We start from the raw sequence: 19134 nt of genomic DNA, 5'->3' as shown, positions 1-19134 counted from the left end.
TGATTGGTCAGATGACTCTACTCAACTCTGATTGATCAGATTAATCTATTCTGATAGGTGAGATGACTGTACTCAACTCTGATTGATCAGATTATTCAACTCTGATTGGTCAGATGACTTTACTTGGGTGTGATTGGTCAGAAGACTTTACTCAGTTCTGATTGGTCTGATGATTCTACTCAACTCTGATTGGTCATATGACTCTACTTAACTCTGGTCAGATGACTCTACTCAGTTCTGATTGGTCAGATGACTCTACTCAACTCTGATTGGTCATATGATTCTACTTAACTCTGATTCGTCAGATTAATCTATTCTGATTGGTCAGATGACTGTACTCGGCTCTGATTGGTCAGATGACTCTACTCAACTCTGATTGGTCAGATAAATCTATTCTGATTGATCAGATGACTCTACTCAGATAGCCATACGCTACTTATGTATCCATCAAAAGATGCAAATTAAACTAAAAATAAAATTCGTCCTACTCATGTTCATGTGGGCATTTGTTTTTTCATCTCCAAAAATGCACATCAAAATAGGTGGACGGCAACATATCGAATAACTCCGTTTATCCTGCACTATAATCTCTGAACTTTGCCGACATTTTACAGTCACAAACATTAATATAAAGAAAAACATACCACACGAAACATCACATCCAAAACACAAAACAGCTTTCCAAACCCTGCAGAACTGGTCTTTACCTGTTGTAGTAGCGTCCGCCCATCATGAACTGGTTGCTGGGTGTGGGGCTGATTTTGAAGCGCTGGATGGTCTCGGTGGTGCGGAAGTACAGTGAATAATCTCCAGGTGTGCTGTCCGACGGCCGCACCAAAAAACTGCCCACCTGCCCGACTGGAGAGAGAGATTTAAAGGTGTTTATCAGGAACAACAGCTGCTCTGTTTATTACTATACTGTACATGTTTCATTCTGACAGACCTGTCATCAGCAGGTTGTAAGCCTCTTGCTTGCTGATCTTGCCATGAAACCAGCTAAAACAATTATGAAAGATGGTGCATTAATATTATATGACACATCCATCAGAATATAAGCTGTTGTTTTACTAAATTCATAAGGAATTTTGATAATGATAAATTCATGTCAAGCAAGCAAAACATGTTTAAATCAATCCATTTGTTTGATTTTTGACTGACACACTTTTAAAAGCACATTTATTTTAAATAATCTGTTTGTTTTAGAGTTTTAATTTTATTATGGGCTTATTTTATTTTTATTGTTTATTACTTTATTGTTATTTATTCTATTAATTATTATTATTAATAAGTACAATTTTTATTATGACTTTGTATTAATATTATTGATTACTTTTATTAGCCACTGTTTCTATGAACTATTGTTTATTATTATTTATTAATGTTCTTTTGTATAATTGTTAATAAATGTTTGTATAATCAATGTTTTATTCATTAATATTTTTATATTTGTTTTAATAATCCTTTAATATTTTAATGTTAATGTTTTCATATTTTATTCTATTTAATTATAAATAATTATTTTATATTTTTATGATTGTTTATTATGTTTATAAACTATTGTTTCAATAAACTAATGTGTATTTATATTTATTTAATTTATTATTATTATTTTGTATAACTTTATTTTATTATTATAATTATTCATTTAAAATTTAATTATAACTATGTATTATTAATTTTTATATTTGTTTTAATAAACTTAATATTTCAATGTTAATGTAATATTTTATTCTATTTTATTATAATTATTTATTATTTGATAATTTTTATTATTGTTTATTACTTTTATAAACTTTTGTTTCTATAAACTATTGTTTATTATTATTATTATTTATAATATTTTATGCTATTTTATTATATTTATTTAATATTTTACAATTTTTAATCATAAATCAAGTGTTATTCTTTTATTTATTGCTCTGTCCTACACACCGTTAAACATAGGATTTGTTGTGGAATTAGAAAAGCTAAAAGAAGCTATTTTGTTTTATTTAGAGCTACAGGTAGCCAATTTTACATAATAGTGACTTATAAATCAATGCAAATTTTCTGTTTTTTGAATCCATCCAACCTATTTTCAGGAAAATATGGCAATATACAATTGCATTTCTACTCAACTAAGAATCACACTTACGCTTTCCCCTCATGTGGATCTTCTTCACGCCCCTGTTAAAGAGTTAACAGAGACACCCTGTTATAAATCTACATACATACATTTGATATTTTATTGAAAAGATTTTTCAATACATTTCAACACAACAGCTTTAATTACTTATTTCTAATAACTGATTCAGCCTAAAGTGACATTTAAAGGCTTAACTAGGTTAACCAGGTAATGTTTGTTAATTAGGCAAGTCATTAGAAAACAGTGGATTGTTCTGTAGCTTGATAAAATGATTTCATATGGCGATAAAACATTACCTTGGCAATAAAAAAAACATATTAAAATATATATCTTTCTCCATAAGAACAATTTAACAGGAAAAACTGGGAGATTTGCCCATGCTCTGTTTAACAGCACTTGGAAAATATTAAAAAAATAATTACAAATTTCACAGGAGGACTAATAATTTTGCCATCAATTTAATGTAAACAGTGTTTCTACTCACCACCTCCTTCACCAGATCCTCCACTATGAGACCCTGCTCATCTGTCCGGACATTGGTCACCCACAGCCAGCCGTCCTCCAGTTCATTATGAACTATAAATGTGTCGCCTTTGAAGAAACTGAGAGCACAAGATCTCCAGTTATGGGAACTTTTATCCAACTGACTTCTGAGGTTTGTGTCTGTATTTGCCAAGTCTTACATGCTCACCAAATTTGATTATTTTGAATATAGAAATTAAGGATGCACCGAAATGAAAATTCTGAGCCGAAACTAAATATTCTTATTAGACTTGAGCAAAAATGCCTTGCAATATATATATGTATGTATATATATATATATATATATATATATATATATATATATATATATATATATATATATATATATATATATATATTTTTTTTTTTTTTTTATATATATATATATATATTTTTTTTATATATATATATATTTTTTTCTAAGCAAAAGATTAAACTGCATCAATATACGTGCGTTTACTGTGTAGATTTTTTTGTATATCTAAACACACACATGCATGCCTAATATATTTGAGAAAATGTTTTTAATATTTAGATAACATATATATGTAACTGATGCAAATTATATATAAAATCTATTCAACATAAAATCTATGTATCTATTTTTATCTATGAAAAAGAAATACAACAAAATAAAATATATATGCATAGTAATATAATATATAATGTATATATATAATGTAATATAGGTATAATATATAAATATAGGCTTTACATTAACACCCGCCAACCCGCCAAAAGTGGGTAAATTTCAGCTCTGGTGGGTTAGACAGACACCTCCACTGGCCACTTTGGCTGGTTGGAAATCTGCGACAAAGTGTAGTTTTCTTAAAAGTAGGGTTCGACAATAAGAATGGCCCAAAATTCGTGCAAAAGTGATTTTAGAATTGAGAAGCAGCACGACTGACAAAAATAATTGTGTTTGCGCGAGCAAAACAGCAAAAAAGAATGTAAATACCGAACGACAGGATAATCACTCGCGTGCATAGGTGATGTGATGTGATGTGATAGTTAAAAAGCACACACACACACAGTTGAAGTCAGAATTATTCGCCCCCCCTGAATAATTTTTTTTCCCCAATTTCTGTTTAACAGAGGGAAGATTTTGTAAACACATTTCTAATCATAATAGTTTTAATAATTCATCTCTAATAACTGATTTATTTTATCTTTGCCATGATGACAGTAAATAATATTTTACTAGACATTTTTAAAGACACTTCTATACAGCTTAAAGTGACATTTAATGGATTAACTAGGGTAATTAGGTTAACTAGGCAGGTTAGGGTAGTTAGGCAAGTTATTGTATAACAATAGTTTGTTATGTAGACTTTCGAAAGAAATATACAGCTTAAAGGGGCTAATAATATTGTTCTTAAAATGTTTAAAAAAAATTAAAAACTGCTTTTATTCTAGCCGAAATAAAACAAATAAGATTTTCCCCAGAAGAAAAAATATTAAATTTTTTATATTTTAAATATTTAAAAATAAAGAAATATTTAAAAAAAACTGACTTCAATATATATATATATATATATATATATATATATATATATATATATATATATATTAATATAACACAATTAATTTTTGCCAAGCACGAATTATTTTATATTTTATTATTATTATTGTTATTATTATTATTATTATTAATACTATTTTATATTTTCAAAGTAATTTTGTAATACTTCATACTAACCCAATAATTTAAGTTATACATGTTACCAATGTTACCATGGCAGCAGTACATAAAGAATATCCTGCTGTTGTGATAATTGATCACATTTAGTTTTTCCGGTGAGCATGTGTGATATACAAAATATACAAAAAAATATATATATATATATATATATATTTTTTTTTTAATTAGGCCAATAATGTTGTGTGGGGGAAAATTCAGTGCATCCCTAAAAGTCATATTCCAAAACATTAGTCAAATCTAAAATATCTGTGTAATATACAATATATAATGTCAAATGCAATATATTCCAGAGAATGAAAGCTAAATTTACTCAGCATCTTCACTCCGGTCTTCAATGCTACTCTTTTAAGCATAAACACCAGTGCAAGCTGAATAAATACACGACTTTACTTGTATATAATTATATATAATATAATTTATAGCTATTTCTTATATATTGTAATCTACTCACCTGATCTCATCAGTTTCAGGCACTTTGGTGTACGGGAGAATGGCTCGCACCCTCCTGCGGTCTTCAACAGGCTTGCAGAACAAAATAATTATTTAAGATCTGCAATTTGCATCGTTAATCTTTTTGTTGTTGTTAAAAATTTATGCAAATAAATTAAAGTTAGCATGGTGTATGTACCTCTGGAGGGGCGACAGGTGATATCAGCTTCTCTCCTTTCAGCAGGCAGGACACGTAGCTGTAATAACCAATCAGATCCGACAGAGAGGAGAAACGACGGCCTCCGATATAATAATCTCCACACATTGCGATGATCCTGCAAACGATCATTATATATATAGTTGAAGAAAAAATGTCCCAAGAAATATTTCCCAAGTGCTGTTACACAGAGCACAGACATTTTTCAAAGGATTTCCTATTATGTTTTAGGAGAAAGCCTTACTTCTTTCAGTTTGGCTGGATTAAAACTTAAAAATAAAACAGTAAGAACTGCTACGGTAGGGCTGTGCAATTAATCAAAATTTGATTTTAATTTTGGCCTTTAACGTCTATGAAAAAACATGAATCCAGATAAAATGAATATTGCTTCATGTCCCGCCTTCATTCAAGCAGTCTGCATTCGATCCTCTGCAAAGCGGTCTCACATAAAAATGAGTAAACACATGTACTGTAACATGACATTTGCAGCATGAGGCAGACTTAATTTATTGACCGACTCGAGTCATTCAAGTTTTTATAACTGCTTTATAACTTTATGGGCTCTATTTTGACGGTCCATGCGCAAGGCGCAAACGCTTTCGGGGCGTGTCAGGACGCGTTTTTGCTAATTTAAGGATGAGAAATCTGCCTTGCGCTTCGGCGCAGGGTCTAAAAGGGTTGAGTTTATTTTCTTAATGAGTTATAGGTGTGTTTTGAGAATAAACCAATCAGAGTCTCATCTCCCATTCCCTTTAAGAGCCAGCTGCGTCACGCCAAGAGCGCATTCGCTATTTACAGGACGTAAAGTAAGTCTAAGTGGAAAAAATGAGCATTTCACAAGCAAACAGTTAACAGTGTTTTAACAGAAAACTGTTAAACAGAGCATCTACTGCGTGAGAATGAGAGATAATGGATCACTTTCACTTTCACTCTTGGATAGGGAAACCTTTACACACAGACATCAATTAGTCTATAAATAAATACTTTTGTTTGTTAAGCGCAAATATTCGTTTCAAAACTATTTCTAAATTCAGTTCTAATTTCCAGCAAACGAATAAATTAATAATAATAACAAAATGTGCTCAAAAACCTGAGTTATATCCTAAAACACATGCTGTGCCCCATATGGTCTAAAACCTGACAGGTGGACAAATCTAAGCTTGTTTTTAATAAAACAAATATAAATATGGATATAATAAATAATACTGCTAATAATAATAACATTATACAAAAGCAAATTGTTATGAATGAACTGAAAAAGCCTCCCGAGATGAAGAAGACATAAAAGCAGTGATTTTTCATATTTATGTGGGCTAGAAAATAATGTTTTGTAATATTTTAATCCTTTATATTTATATCCTATATCTATTCTTATTATATACTATATATATCCTTAATATTTACATTTTTTCATATGTAAAGATATTTGCCTATTGCTCTCTTGTGTGTATTAAGCAGTGTGTAAGCGAGGCGCAACTCTGCGCTGGAGTTTAGACCGGGTTAGTTTTGGTCTAATGAAAAATCTATTATAGTTTCTCAAAATAGCAACGCGCCAGCGGTCCGCCTCAGAACGCCTCCTTTTTAGACCAGAACGCCTATGAGCGCACAAATGAGTGCTAATGCATTTGCTATTTAAACAACGTAGCACAACGCCTCAAAACAACTCTTGCGCCAAGCTGAAACTACCAAAAGACTACTGCGCCACGCCTTGCGCCACACTGCGCCGGGTGTATGATAGGGCCCTATTTCTGTATGTAAGGTTTGACTCTTCTAAAGCAAAAAAATACCATAATATGTTTGCAAATTTTGCAGAAACATGCTCAGTAAACATTCTTGTTTATCTGAAAAAATTGCGTTTTAACTTGTTTGGTCATTGATTGTTTTTAGTAATGTTTAAGTTGTTTAGCATGACTGATGATGCTTACTGTAAGGCGACCTTGGGTGTCCAGAAAGGCGCCATTTATAAATAAAATGAATTATTATTATTATTATTATTATTAAAAACAGCGCTGAAGTCAGATATTCTGCTTTGAACATGTGCGTTACGAAACACGACAGAAATGTAAATGCAGCCATTCAGAAGCACAGTATAGTGCACTCACTGCACTCCAGCCTAATGTTAAGGTTTATAACCTAATGAATACAAATTATCCCTCTTTAACATTATTGAATGTAGATGCTGAATCACTGATGTGTGTTGGTTTTCACTGAGTCACAGCTCTAAAATTCAATTTCAGACAGTTTATTTTATTTTCCAGATCTGAGGTGAACTATCTGCTGCTGCTTTCAGTAGTATGGCAATGAATATCATGTGAAATGGCATTCAAACTCACATTATGAGCACTTAACACTGAATAAAGCACATGAGGTGTACCTAAGCTGATCAGTTTTCTGTTTTTCACCTGTCAGAATTAAAAGCCGTTTCTAAAATATACATATCAGGTGTGGGTTATAGGACAAAAACTCCTTTTGTTATGAAAAATGTTCCTTTTCTTAGCGTGCCGTTGCTTTTATTTAGAACATGACTTAAATCAGCCTGTAGACTCGCTCCTGTTGGTGTCCTCAATCTGGCAACCCAAGCTTGCGTGTGTTTTGAACCAGGTGTGCAATGCCTAGTTAAACCTCTGCTTGTCAAATTTACATACCGCACCTGTAAGTTGCATGCATAAATGCTCAAATAAAAAATAAATAAATAATGTGTCAAAACATAGCACTTATTGACTATTAGTCTAAACAAAGACTTGAGAAGGAAAGGTCATGTGAAAAGGAAACCATAAATGGGATTGTTGTATGCACAGCTCTTAAAGCAACGGTGCGCTATATTAATGCAGCCTTCATAAATATACACAAAACATTTTGATCATATGGGCCACTGATAATCACTTTGAATAATCACGATTACAATTTTAATCAAAATAAACGTTGGGGGGGGATTGGCGCGGGCCCTTGATAATGTCTCTGGGGCCTATCTAATTGTATGGGCCCTCAGAATCGTCCTAACTTTTCCCCCTAGCGGCGCCCCTGTGTACGGTCATCATGGCAAAGACAAAAACAATTGTTTCCAAAATAACTTTGTGCATAAAATGTGTCAAAAAAACCCTTCTCTCCATTAAACAGCACTTGGAAAGCATCAGAAAATCAAATCAAATTACACATCAATCATTTTGTCGTTAAAAAGACCCCAAGCTCATTAGTGATGGTCCAATGCCAACATGTGGAGGGGGATAAACACACACCTGAAATGACTGACTGTGTTGGTCATACTGAGGAATGACAGCACAAATGATCCGGGTCTCCGGTCGCTCTCTCGGATGAGGTAGCTGCCGGCCGCTCGAACCTGAAGCAAACGCTCCTCTGCGATCATCCGGTCCAGCTTCCCATGATACCACCTGTCAAGACACAAACTCCACTATGTTCAATTCAATTCATCGTTATTTCTCTGGCGCATTTACAATGTAGATTGTGCCAAAGCAGCTTAACACAGACGTTATAGTAAACTGAAACCGTGTCAGTCCAGTTTTCAGAGTTGAAGTTCAGTTCAGTCATTTATTTTCATCCGCTTTTCTGGGGCCGGGTCGTGGGGGCAGCAGTCTTAGAAGTGAACCCCAGACTTCCCTCTCCCCAGACACTTTCTCCAGATCCTCTGGAGTGCCTGAGTGATCCTAAGAGCTATGTTGTCGAGGGCTCATGCCCCTGGTAGGGTCTCCCAAGGCAAAAAGGTCTTAGGTTACAGGTCAGACTATGTGTGGTTCAAAACCCCCTTATGAGTACAACAACATCAAGGACCATGACATCGCCCGGTACGGCGCAGCCGGGACCCAACCCTGGAGATTAGTAATGGGTTTTATTCCACAGAACCCGGCCAGGCTCTGCCGAAGGAGCGACGTGGGACCATCCTCCTGCAGGGGGAGCCGTAAGGGGCCAGTGCATTGTTGAATGGCTTTTGGTCGAAGGTTAGAACCACGACAACCCAATCATCACAGAAACTAGTTCAGTTCAGTGTTGTTTAATTTTTACTGCTGAAAGACCAAACACTGAAAAGCAAATCAATCGATGCACAGCTCTACAGGTCTCAAACGTTTTATGTATGATCTTGTCAAGATTATGTATGATCTTGTGTTATACTTTAACACTAATGCGTTATAAAGTTGCACTGTTATGTTATTTTAAATGTTCCTATTTGGTCTATTACACTTAGGGATGCATATTATTTGTTATTCTGCGACATTTATATATATATATATATATATATACACTCTCAGAACAAATGGTACAATGTTGTACCAAAGAAGGTAAAAAACCCTTGTCACTGGGGCAGCACCTTTTTATGGAACAGAATTGTACCTTAAGACAAAGAAACAAATTTGTACCATTGCAGTTTGTACCTTTAAGAACATGATTTATACCATGGGAAACCAAAATGTACCTTCATCAAAGATACAAATGTTTTACAAGTTGTTTTGTATTAATGCATTATAGAACTTAATAATTATTGTTTATGAGTTTCTTTAAACACATGCTTTTAAATGATGATTCATGTTTTAATATGGAAATTATTCATAAATCACTTTTCCTTTCCAGTAATATTTATTTTCATAGATAATGTAACTAAGAAGGAGTTGTGCTACACTTTTGTACATTCTCAGAAATAAAGGTACAGGAGCTGTCACCGGGGCGGTACCTTTTCAAAAGATACATATTAGTACCCAAATGTACCTAAAAAGTACCTCTGAAGTACCCTTATGGACCCTTCAGGTACAAATATGTACCGTTTGAAAAGGTACCGCCCCAGTGACAGCTCCTGTACCTTTATTTCTGAGAATGTACCTTTTTATGAGAACAATTATGTACCTTCATTTGAATTGTACCATAAAAGGTACAGAACAGTATCATAAGAGGTCTTTTCTGTACCATATAAGTAGGCCCACACAGAATCTGCGCGCGCAGAATTCCGCAGATCTTTCGCAGATTTTTTGCAGATTTTCCGCAGATTTCTGCAGATTTTTAGCCCATCATTAATTCTGTTTATTTACTTTTTAACTTTTATTTTACTAATTTATTCAGTTTTTATTCAGTAATTTATTACTTTTATTTTATATATTAAGATTTTAGTTATGATACTCCGCTGGATACTAGGGATGTAACGGTATCAGAATTTCACGGTTCGGTAATACCTCGGTATGAATGTCACGGTACGATATTTATTGAATCATTTACAGGAAAAAACAAAACTTATGAAAATACTCCAAAAAAGTGCCAAAAGTGTCAATGACATACAAATTAGCCATCTATCTGTAAGCTTTGAAACAGGAACTTCAATTTTAATAACAAAAAATTATTAAACCATGTAAAAAAATAAAGTTTCAATTTAGTATTGTTGAAAACTCATCACATTCAACATTTAATCACTCACTCACTTAGATAGAGATGGGTTTTAAGGAAAATTATCATATAACTATAATCTGGTAAAAGCTGGTATCTCTGGGTATTTACAATGTCCCCTGCAACAGAAAAAAACCCTCTCATTTGGGACTGAGGTTTCTGGGACAGAGAGATATGACTTGGCCCAGGTTGACAGCAGTGGGGAACGTTGTGCATTGTCTTTCCCCCACTTGAGAGGACAAGCCATGAGTGAGATAGAGGTCTCATGTCTGTATCAATCTGAACAGTGTGCTGTGTCACACCCTCCGTCCCGCCCTTCAGTAGGCTCGCGACAACACCTTGAGTATGCGCGCTCAACCCCCCCTCCCCGCTTTACAGTACGCGCGCGACAACACAGCTGATCAGAACGCGCGCGACAACACAGTTGATCAGAACGCGCGCAACAACACAGCTGATCAGAACGCGCGCGACAACACAGCTGATCAGAACGCGCGCGACAACACAGCTGATCAGAACGCGCGCGACAACACAGCTGATCAGAACGCGCGCGGCAACAACACAGCTGATCAGAACGCGCGCGGCAACAACACAGCTGATCAGAACGCGCACGACAACACAGCTGATCAGAACGCGCGCGACAACACAGCTGATCAGAACGCGCGCGACAACACAGCTGATCAGAACGCGCGCGACAACACAGCTGATCAGAACTCGCGCGACAACACAGCTGATCAGAACTCGCGCGACAACACAGCTGATCAGAACTCGCGCGACAACACAGCTGATCAGAACGCGCGCGACAACACAGCTGATCAGAACGCGCGCGACAACACAGCTGATCAGAACGCGCGCGACAACACAGCTGATCAGAACGCGCGCGACAACACAGCTGATCAGAACGCGCGCGACAACACAGCTGATCAGAACGCGCGCGACAACACAGCTGATCAGAACGCGCGCGACAACACAGCTGATCAGAACGCGCGCGACAACACAGCTGATAAGAACGCACGCGACAACACAGCTGATCAGAACGCGCGCAACAACACAGCTGATCAGAACGCGCGCGACAACACAGCTGATCAGAACGCACGCGACAACACAGATGATAAGAACGCACGCGACAACACAGCTGATCAGAACGCGCGCGACAACACAGCTGATCAGAACGCGCGCAACAACACAGCTGATCAGAACGCGCGCGACAACACCGCTATTCAGTACGCGTGCGGCGACAACACCCGCTTCAGGTTCGATCATTTCCAGCTCTTTTTGATGCCCGCTTCTAGCAGCACACTCCATTTCCGCATTACTGTATCTGTAGCGTCAACAGACCGCAAGGGATGATGGCAAAGCCTGGGCTGATGGGAATTGTAGTTTCCGCTACCTCCCGTTTGCTTCATTCGCCTGAGCAAATTTTCTCAGAAGACCTATAGTTTTACCGAGTCATGCGACTACAGTAATATCGAAAAAAATTAATATTGCGGTATGACGGTATTTACAATACCGTTACATCCCTACTGGATACTCCCAAAATAATAATTTTTACCAAAATTCTCCGCAGAAATAGCAAAAAACCTCCGCAGATTCCGTCTGGCCCAACATGTAAGGTACAACTTTTACAAAGGTACAAAACTGGCCCTCAAGGAACATTATTTGTACAACTGTGTACCTTTTTTCTGAGAGTATATATATATATATATATATATATATATATATATATATATATATATATATATATATATATATATATATATATATATATATATATATACACACACACACACACACACACACACACAGTTGAAAGCAGAAGTTTACATACACTGTATAAAAAGGCACATACCCATTAAAAAAAAGTCAGATGTTAATGTGACTAAACTTTTTTCTTTTAGGTAAGTCAGGATTATTACAATTGTTTCTGTTATGCCTAATATCAGAATAATGAGAAAGACATTCTTTGAGAAATTGTTATAACTTTTCTTTAAAGTCAAGTTTACATACAATCAGATTATTCTGCCTCTGGAAAAGCTCAGATGATGGGGTCAAGGTTTTGGAAGTTTCTGATTGGCTAATTGACAACATTTGAGTTACTTGGAGGCTCAACTGTAGAATAGTATTGAAAGATAACCTCAAACACACTGTTTCCTTGTGTGACAACATGGAGAAATCAACAAGCCAGAATCAACAACAAAGCCAGATTACCATTAGCTAAACTACACTGGGAAAAAGACTAATTTCAGAGACATGTCCTGTGCTCTGAGATCGAACTGTTTGGTCATAAATAGCATTTGAAGGTCAAAGGAGAAAGCTTACAAGTCTAGGAACACCATCCCAACTGTGAAGTATGGGGGCGGCAGCATCATGTTGTGGGGCTGTTTTGCTGCAGGAGGGACTGGTCCACTTCACAGCATAGATGGCATCATGAAGCAAGAACATTATGGAGAAATACTGAAGCAACATCTCAAGACATCAGCCAGGACATTAAAACTTGGCCACAAATGGGTGAATGTTCAGAGTGAATGTTTTGCAGTGGCCATCACAAAGCCCTGAGCTCAATCCTATAGAAAATTTGTGGGCAGAGTTGAAAAAGCTTGTGCGAGCAAGACAGCCTACAAATCTGACTCAGTTACAATAATTCTCAGGCCAAAATTCCTGCAAACTATTGTGAGAAGCTTGTGGAAGGAGACCCAAAACATTTGACCAAAGTTATACAGTTTAAAAGCAAAGCTAAAAAAAAATACCAAGGAAATGTGTGTAAACTTTTGACTGTCTAGAAATTAATAAAAAATTCTCAAAAAAAAAAAAATTCTCTCATTATTCTGACATTTAAATGCAAATCATTTAGGTAATCCTAACGGACCTAAAATAGTATAATAGTACCCTAAAGTACCTTTGGTATGATTTACCATCAGACATTTTTAAAAATGGTTATGGTCCTTTTTTTTTAACTATATATATATATATATATATATATATATATATATATATATATATATATATATATATATATATATATATATATATAGTGTCAATTCCTGGCCATTAATCAATTCCTGGCCATCGGATATTGGGCATGGATATATATATATATATATATATATATATATATATATATATATATATATATATATATATATATATTAAGATCGTGATTTTTTTTAAAGTATTACATCGCTTTGTAAAAGTTTATTATTACCATTTGTTGAGTGTCCCCATACAGTTTGATAGAGTGCTTGGACCCGGAAGTTGCTTTGCGTGACGTAAAAAAAAAAAGATAAACTTGAAATTAACAGTGTATGATCATTTTCAGAGTCTAACAATATTCAGGAACAGAAACTGAATAATACAAATAAAAACAATTTAGTAAAATGTATCGCTATTAAAGTTACAAATGATACAATTTCTTATGCATAAATTAGTTTAAAATCCTCATACAGTCACAGGCCTCAAAAACACATGCAAATGTTGAATAATAATCCAGACTCAACATTGTGTAATCTGCGGAGTGATTATTGCGACATCGATGCCGAAACCATATATTGTGCAGCCCTAACTTATAGACATTACCTTATATACTGTCCACCCTAGAAAAGTCATTAAATTATCTGGTTTTGACTAATGTAGGTGCCTTTTGTAAAGCTGCTTCAGAACAACAACTATTGTAAAAATTGCTATACAAGTGAACTTGAATTATGTTGAATTAAACCAAAGCATCACTCACTGATTGGGAGGCGGCGCGGTGAGGGTTAAGACAATTTCCTCATCCTCTCCAATCTCCTGCACATCCAGAGTATCCCCTTCTTCAACGATGCTCAGCGGACGGAATGAAGGTGCTGCCAGGCACATTTCAGGACTCAAGGATGCGGACGGTACCCATCCAACAGCACCTTCATGTTGAGGATCTGACATCCCTCTGCCAACTCCTGAAAAAGATCCCAAAATGACATGTCCAGCACTAACACCAGCTCCCTTTGAGGCAAACATGACTGTTCCGGGTCTCGGATCCTTGCCAAAGATGGAATACGTGACTGTGGGAGGCTGTTTAGGTGGTAAAACTGTGGTGTGGATGGATAAAGCTGATCCCAGGTCTGAGATCTGTATCCCTTGACCATGACAGGCTGGTATGTGGGTGTCCCCGTCTGCTCTGGTTATGCGGGGCACCATTGAAAAGGGATCAGGCTCCTTGCCTCCACCCTGGGTTGCCATCATTGTCAACCTTGTGAAGCTGACAATAAAAGCAGGCAATATTCAGGAGGGTTTCCCCTCCTGAAACTCACAAATACACCTTTACTGTCTTTTCTGGGACTTTTGCCTTTTATTCAGTGTGATGTTTTGGTTTTTAACACACGAAACAAAGATTTAGGTCTTCACAGTGTGATGTTCTCCTCATCTGAAAATAGTAAAGAACACAGTTAATGAAATTCTGCAATATAGTTTAGAAATATCAATGTTTTTATTTTATATTGATATACATAAGAGACAAAAACATGAAAATAACAGATTAAACACAATGTCAGAGATAAATACACTTAAAAATAAAAATATTATTAACAAAATCGGGTAAATATCGTGATAATGACACAAAGAACAGTCCCTAAAACAGGAAAATTGGGATTAGCATCTTGAAATGTATGTTTGCTCATAAGGATGTTCACGCTTCACAATGATGCTAGCGGATTTTTTTTCACACGTAGTTACATCACACTCTTATTAATTGGGGAAAAGCATCAAATCTACGAGGAACTGTTAAACCGCGTTTCAGCAAGGTTAATACTGAAACGCCGCATTAAATCAAATCTGCACACAAATGACGGCTATGTGCGTTAGCTCGTTAGCTTGGCATAGTTTTGGTCTAGTTTGACACCACAAAGTGCTGCGTTTGAGGGTTAGTTGAGCGCTTAGGCGTGTTTACAGTGATGCGGGAGTGTTAAAAGTAGGTTAAGATGATGTTAATGAGTTGTTTTGTTACTTTCGGTTCACTCACTTTAGATAGTTTCATGATGAGAGTTGTGTTGTGAAGTCTCGCGCAGGCTCGCGCCCCTCAAACACTCCCACCACACGTGAACGCGCCCGCAAACCTCCTGTCCTAAATCCCTAAACACTAACAAGAGAGCACGGCGAGTTAAAGTGTTTTGCTTTTATTACGGTGTTTTAAAAAGCAGTTGATTCAGATTATCATATATTAAACGTCCTGAGGTAACAATGTCTTTAGAAACCGTTATTAATATATTTTTAAATCAATTTCTCAGTGTATAAATCCAGTAATTTGTGTACATTTAAACAAAACATTTTTAATTAAACAATTTTATTCTTTAAAATAAGTGTTTGGTCACCTAAATTTTTTAAGGAATCGAATTAATACATTTAAAATCAAACGACTTGTTACAACAACAACAAAAAATCTGCAAAAAAATTCAACTAAAAGTTATATATATATATATATATATATATATATATATATATATATATATATATATATATATATATATATATATATATATATATAGCCTATGTTTCTCTTGATTCGTCACGTTTGTTAAAATTTTGTTTAATAATTTCGCTTACACATTAATTAGGGTGTACTCTTTTTTCGGACTGATCTTAAGTCTATTTGATTGTTAGATTAGTTTGTTTTGGCTCTGGCTCTGACTAATCTAACGTATATGCATAAAAATTGTAAAGCATCCTGTATAAAATATTAATTCAAACAGAAGCAGAGGTCTCTCAGGGGGTTTGACTCATGAGGTCTACTTATTAGCCTAGTTGTGCACTGTGTGTAATCATTATTGATATTTATCCATGAATTATCAGAACTGATCCCTGTTGAAAAACTGCATACATGGTGGTAAGGTATATGTTTAGATGCTATAAAACAACATCAAAACATACAGTATAACTAACCAGCATATGTTGTTTTTTCAGAAGTTTGCCTAGCATTATGTTATACAATCATTCATTCATTTTCCTTTCGGCTTAGTCCCTTTATTAATGCGGGGTCGCCACAGCGGAATGAACCACCAACTTTTCCAGCTTATGTTTTATGTGACGGTTGCCCTTTCAGCTGCAACCCATCACTGGGAAACATTATGTTATACAGTAAATGATGAATTAATTTGAAAATGTATTCTCATATTATAAAATGATCTTACCTTTTTGTACCTACAGACGGCGCCAAACACACAATTTTGACATCAACCAAGTAAACTGTACATTTGACATGAAGTATCAAACTAGCTCTAGACAAACCCAATTTTTTTTTTTTTTTTTTTTTGCTTTATTAATCTGGGGTCGCCAAAGCGGAATGAACCACCAACTAATCCAGCATTTATTTTACACAGCAGATGCCGTTCCAGCCACAACCCAACACTGGGAAACATCAATACACACTCATTCACACACACACTCATGCACCATGGCTAATTTAGTTCATCAGTTCCCCTATAGCGCATGTGTTTAGGCTGTAGGGGAACCCGGAGCACTCGGAGGAAACCCACGCCAACACGAGGAGAACATGCAAACTCCACATAGAAAAACAAACTGACCCAGCCGGGACTTGAACCAGCAACCTTCTTGCTGCCACAGTGCTAACCACTGAGCCACCGTGCCACCCTTAGGGAAAAATATAGCTTTTTTTAATAGCGCAAAAATCAGGAATAAACTAAAAAAAAAAAAAAATTTTATTTAGTAATTTGGTAGTTTGTAATTTAAAAAAAACATGAGAAGCAAAAAAATATACTGAATATAAAATTGTTGAATTTTTTGTGTAATATTTTGCATGATTTTAAATGTGTTATCGTTCCATTTTCCAAAGTTGTTCAGTGACTAAAATATTATTTTAATAAATATATCTATTTGATAAATCTGTTTTGCTCAAATGCACCAAAATACATCACCTATATACACTTAGAAATGAATAATAATATTCATTTTTAAAACGGGGTGCACTCATTTATGCTGAACACTGTATAAGAAATCAATGCAACTATAAAAGCATGCTATAGAGTTATAAAGTTATAAAATAAAACACGGGGAGAACATGCAAACTCCACACAGAAATGTTGACCCCATACTGTGAACATTTCCTTGCTCTGTTAAACATAATTTAGGAAATATTTAAAACAGAAAAAAAAAATTCAAAGGGGAGCTAATAATTCTGACTTCAACTATATATATATATATATATATATATATATATATATATATATATATATATATATATATATATATATATATATAAACAGCAAAATAAATAAAAATGAAGTAAAAGTAGAAAAGGTGCATTTCAGGACTTGGGGCCCCATGGCTGGAATTGATTAGGGCCCCGAAATCAATAAACTCGCCAATGCCTACGTCAACATGGTGAGAACATGCAACAGGGAAACGCCAACTGACCCAGCTGGAACTTTCCTGCTGTGAGAAGACAGTGCTAACCACTGAGCCATGTCCAATTTATTTTTTTTATTAAATTAATTTAAACAAAAATGGGTCAAAATAGCTATAGACAAAGCCAATAGGGCCATTTTTCCCAATTAAATTTAGGCTAAATTATCAAAAGGTTTACTCAAGAAAACAAAAAAAAGGGTTTTATTGGTCCGCATTTGACCAAAAGTTCACTGTAAAAAAAATTAATTAATTTTCAATTCATCTCAACTTGCATCAAGTCAAACTGATTAAACAAATAAGTTAAACTTTGTATAACTTACTTTTTTGTTGGAATTTGATTAACCAGTTAATATTAAAGTAACATAAAATGACTTTTTTTTGTCAAATATATAGTAAGTCGGTGTGTTTAAAATAAGGATTATTTTAAATTAAAATTACACTATTAAATGCAGTGGTTGCGTGCGTCTATATTTGTTCCAACTCTATATAGCGTTCGGTGTTTAAGTGCAAGTTAAGTATAGCTATGCATTTAAATGCCTATAATAATTGAAAGTTATAGTTATATGTGTGAGTGAGTGTGTGCGCGCGCGCGTCAGTCTGCTCTCCATCTTCATCATCACTGCAGTGAAGCTGAAGCAGCAGCAGCATCAGCACCAGCGCGAGTCTCTCTGCATTTCATCCGCATCTCTGCTCCACACACCGCGGATTCAGGACTGCAGGACAAACCGCGGACACACGAGAGTTTCCCGCGATGCTGCCCGTGTTTTTGTTGCTGTTCGTCCGCACTGGCGCGTCCCTCCCGCATCCGACATCCGCGGGTGAGTTATAAACACAACTCTTCACCATACGACTCGCGTTCACCACAGCATTCACACGGGTAAGTTTACAACGCTGGGCAGAACTTCATCATCATCAGATTCAGATATCCTCACACATAATTCATGATGGTGGGGTTATTTCGGGTTAATGATCATGTCAGCGCCCTCTATACAACACACGCTCAGTGTAATCTGCATGAAGATGACAATAGCCTGTGATGTGATCGGTGATGTTTGTTTGATGTTAGTTTGAGGTGATCCAGAGGTCACCTGCACAATAATAATAATACTGGACATCAACAACACCGAGAGCCTGAGACATCACCTGTGTTTATAATGGAGTAAGCTGATTATTGTGGTAAATGTCATCCTGTGCATTCTGGCTGACCTTTATATCCGTGACTCAGGCTGTCACCCAGGTGTCATTACTATAAAACTGGCCTACTGGGTTGTGTTAACCCAATCAGGGGCGGACTGGCCATCTGGCAATTCTGGCAAATGCCAGAAGGGCCGGACCATTTTTTAAATGTGGGCCGGTCAGCTATTTTTATTA

At 35.6% G+C, this 19134-nt stretch overlaps 2 protein-coding genes across 15 annotated transcripts in view; one reads left to right on the top strand and one right to left on the bottom strand.

Annotated features, from left to right (window-relative positions):
• The window catches only part of rasa1b (RAS p21 protein activator (GTPase activating protein) 1b), a 43885-nt gene extending 28452 nt beyond the window's left edge, over nucleotides 1-15433 (bottom strand). Inside the window, exons 1-9 of the mRNA XM_001921687.9 lie at nucleotides 15365-15433; nucleotides 14102-14770; nucleotides 8232-8384; nucleotides 4978-5113; nucleotides 4801-4871; nucleotides 2610-2727; nucleotides 2135-2166; nucleotides 944-996; nucleotides 708-858 (exon numbers count right to left, since the gene is read on the bottom strand). Coding sequence (XP_001921722.2) covers nucleotides 708-858; nucleotides 944-996; nucleotides 2135-2166; nucleotides 2610-2727; nucleotides 4801-4871; nucleotides 4978-5113; nucleotides 8232-8384; nucleotides 14102-14589 — 1202 coding nt within the window. The 5' untranslated portion in view covers nucleotides 14590-14770; nucleotides 15365-15433. The remainder of the gene's footprint in view (nucleotides 1-707; nucleotides 859-943; nucleotides 997-2134; nucleotides 2167-2609; nucleotides 2728-4800; nucleotides 4872-4977; nucleotides 5114-8231; nucleotides 8385-14101; nucleotides 14771-15364) is intronic.
• A 2953-nt stretch (nucleotides 15434-18386) lies between these two features.
• The window catches only part of edil3b (EGF-like repeats and discoidin I-like domains 3b), a 64286-nt gene continuing 63538 nt past the window's right edge, over nucleotides 18387-19134 (top strand). For all 14 annotated transcript variants that reach the window (XR_012386600.1, XR_012386602.1, XR_012386601.1 and 11 more), the window contains exon 1: nucleotides 18387-18581. Coding sequence is in view for 11 of the 14 variants with exons in the window: in XM_073915260.1 (XP_073771361.1) it covers nucleotides 18515-18581 (67 nt within the window). In the remaining 3 variants the exon portion in view is untranslated. The remainder of the gene's footprint in view (nucleotides 18582-19134) is intronic.

The sequence above is a fragment of the Danio rerio genome, chromosome 10, assembly GCF_049306965.1.
Source record: "Danio rerio strain Tuebingen ecotype United States chromosome 10, GRCz12tu, whole genome shotgun sequence".
Lineage (NCBI taxonomy): Eukaryota > Metazoa > Chordata > Actinopteri > Cypriniformes > Danionidae > Danio > Danio rerio.
Note: the sequence above shows the minus strand (reverse complement) of the source record. Positions and strands in the feature narration are given on the sequence as shown.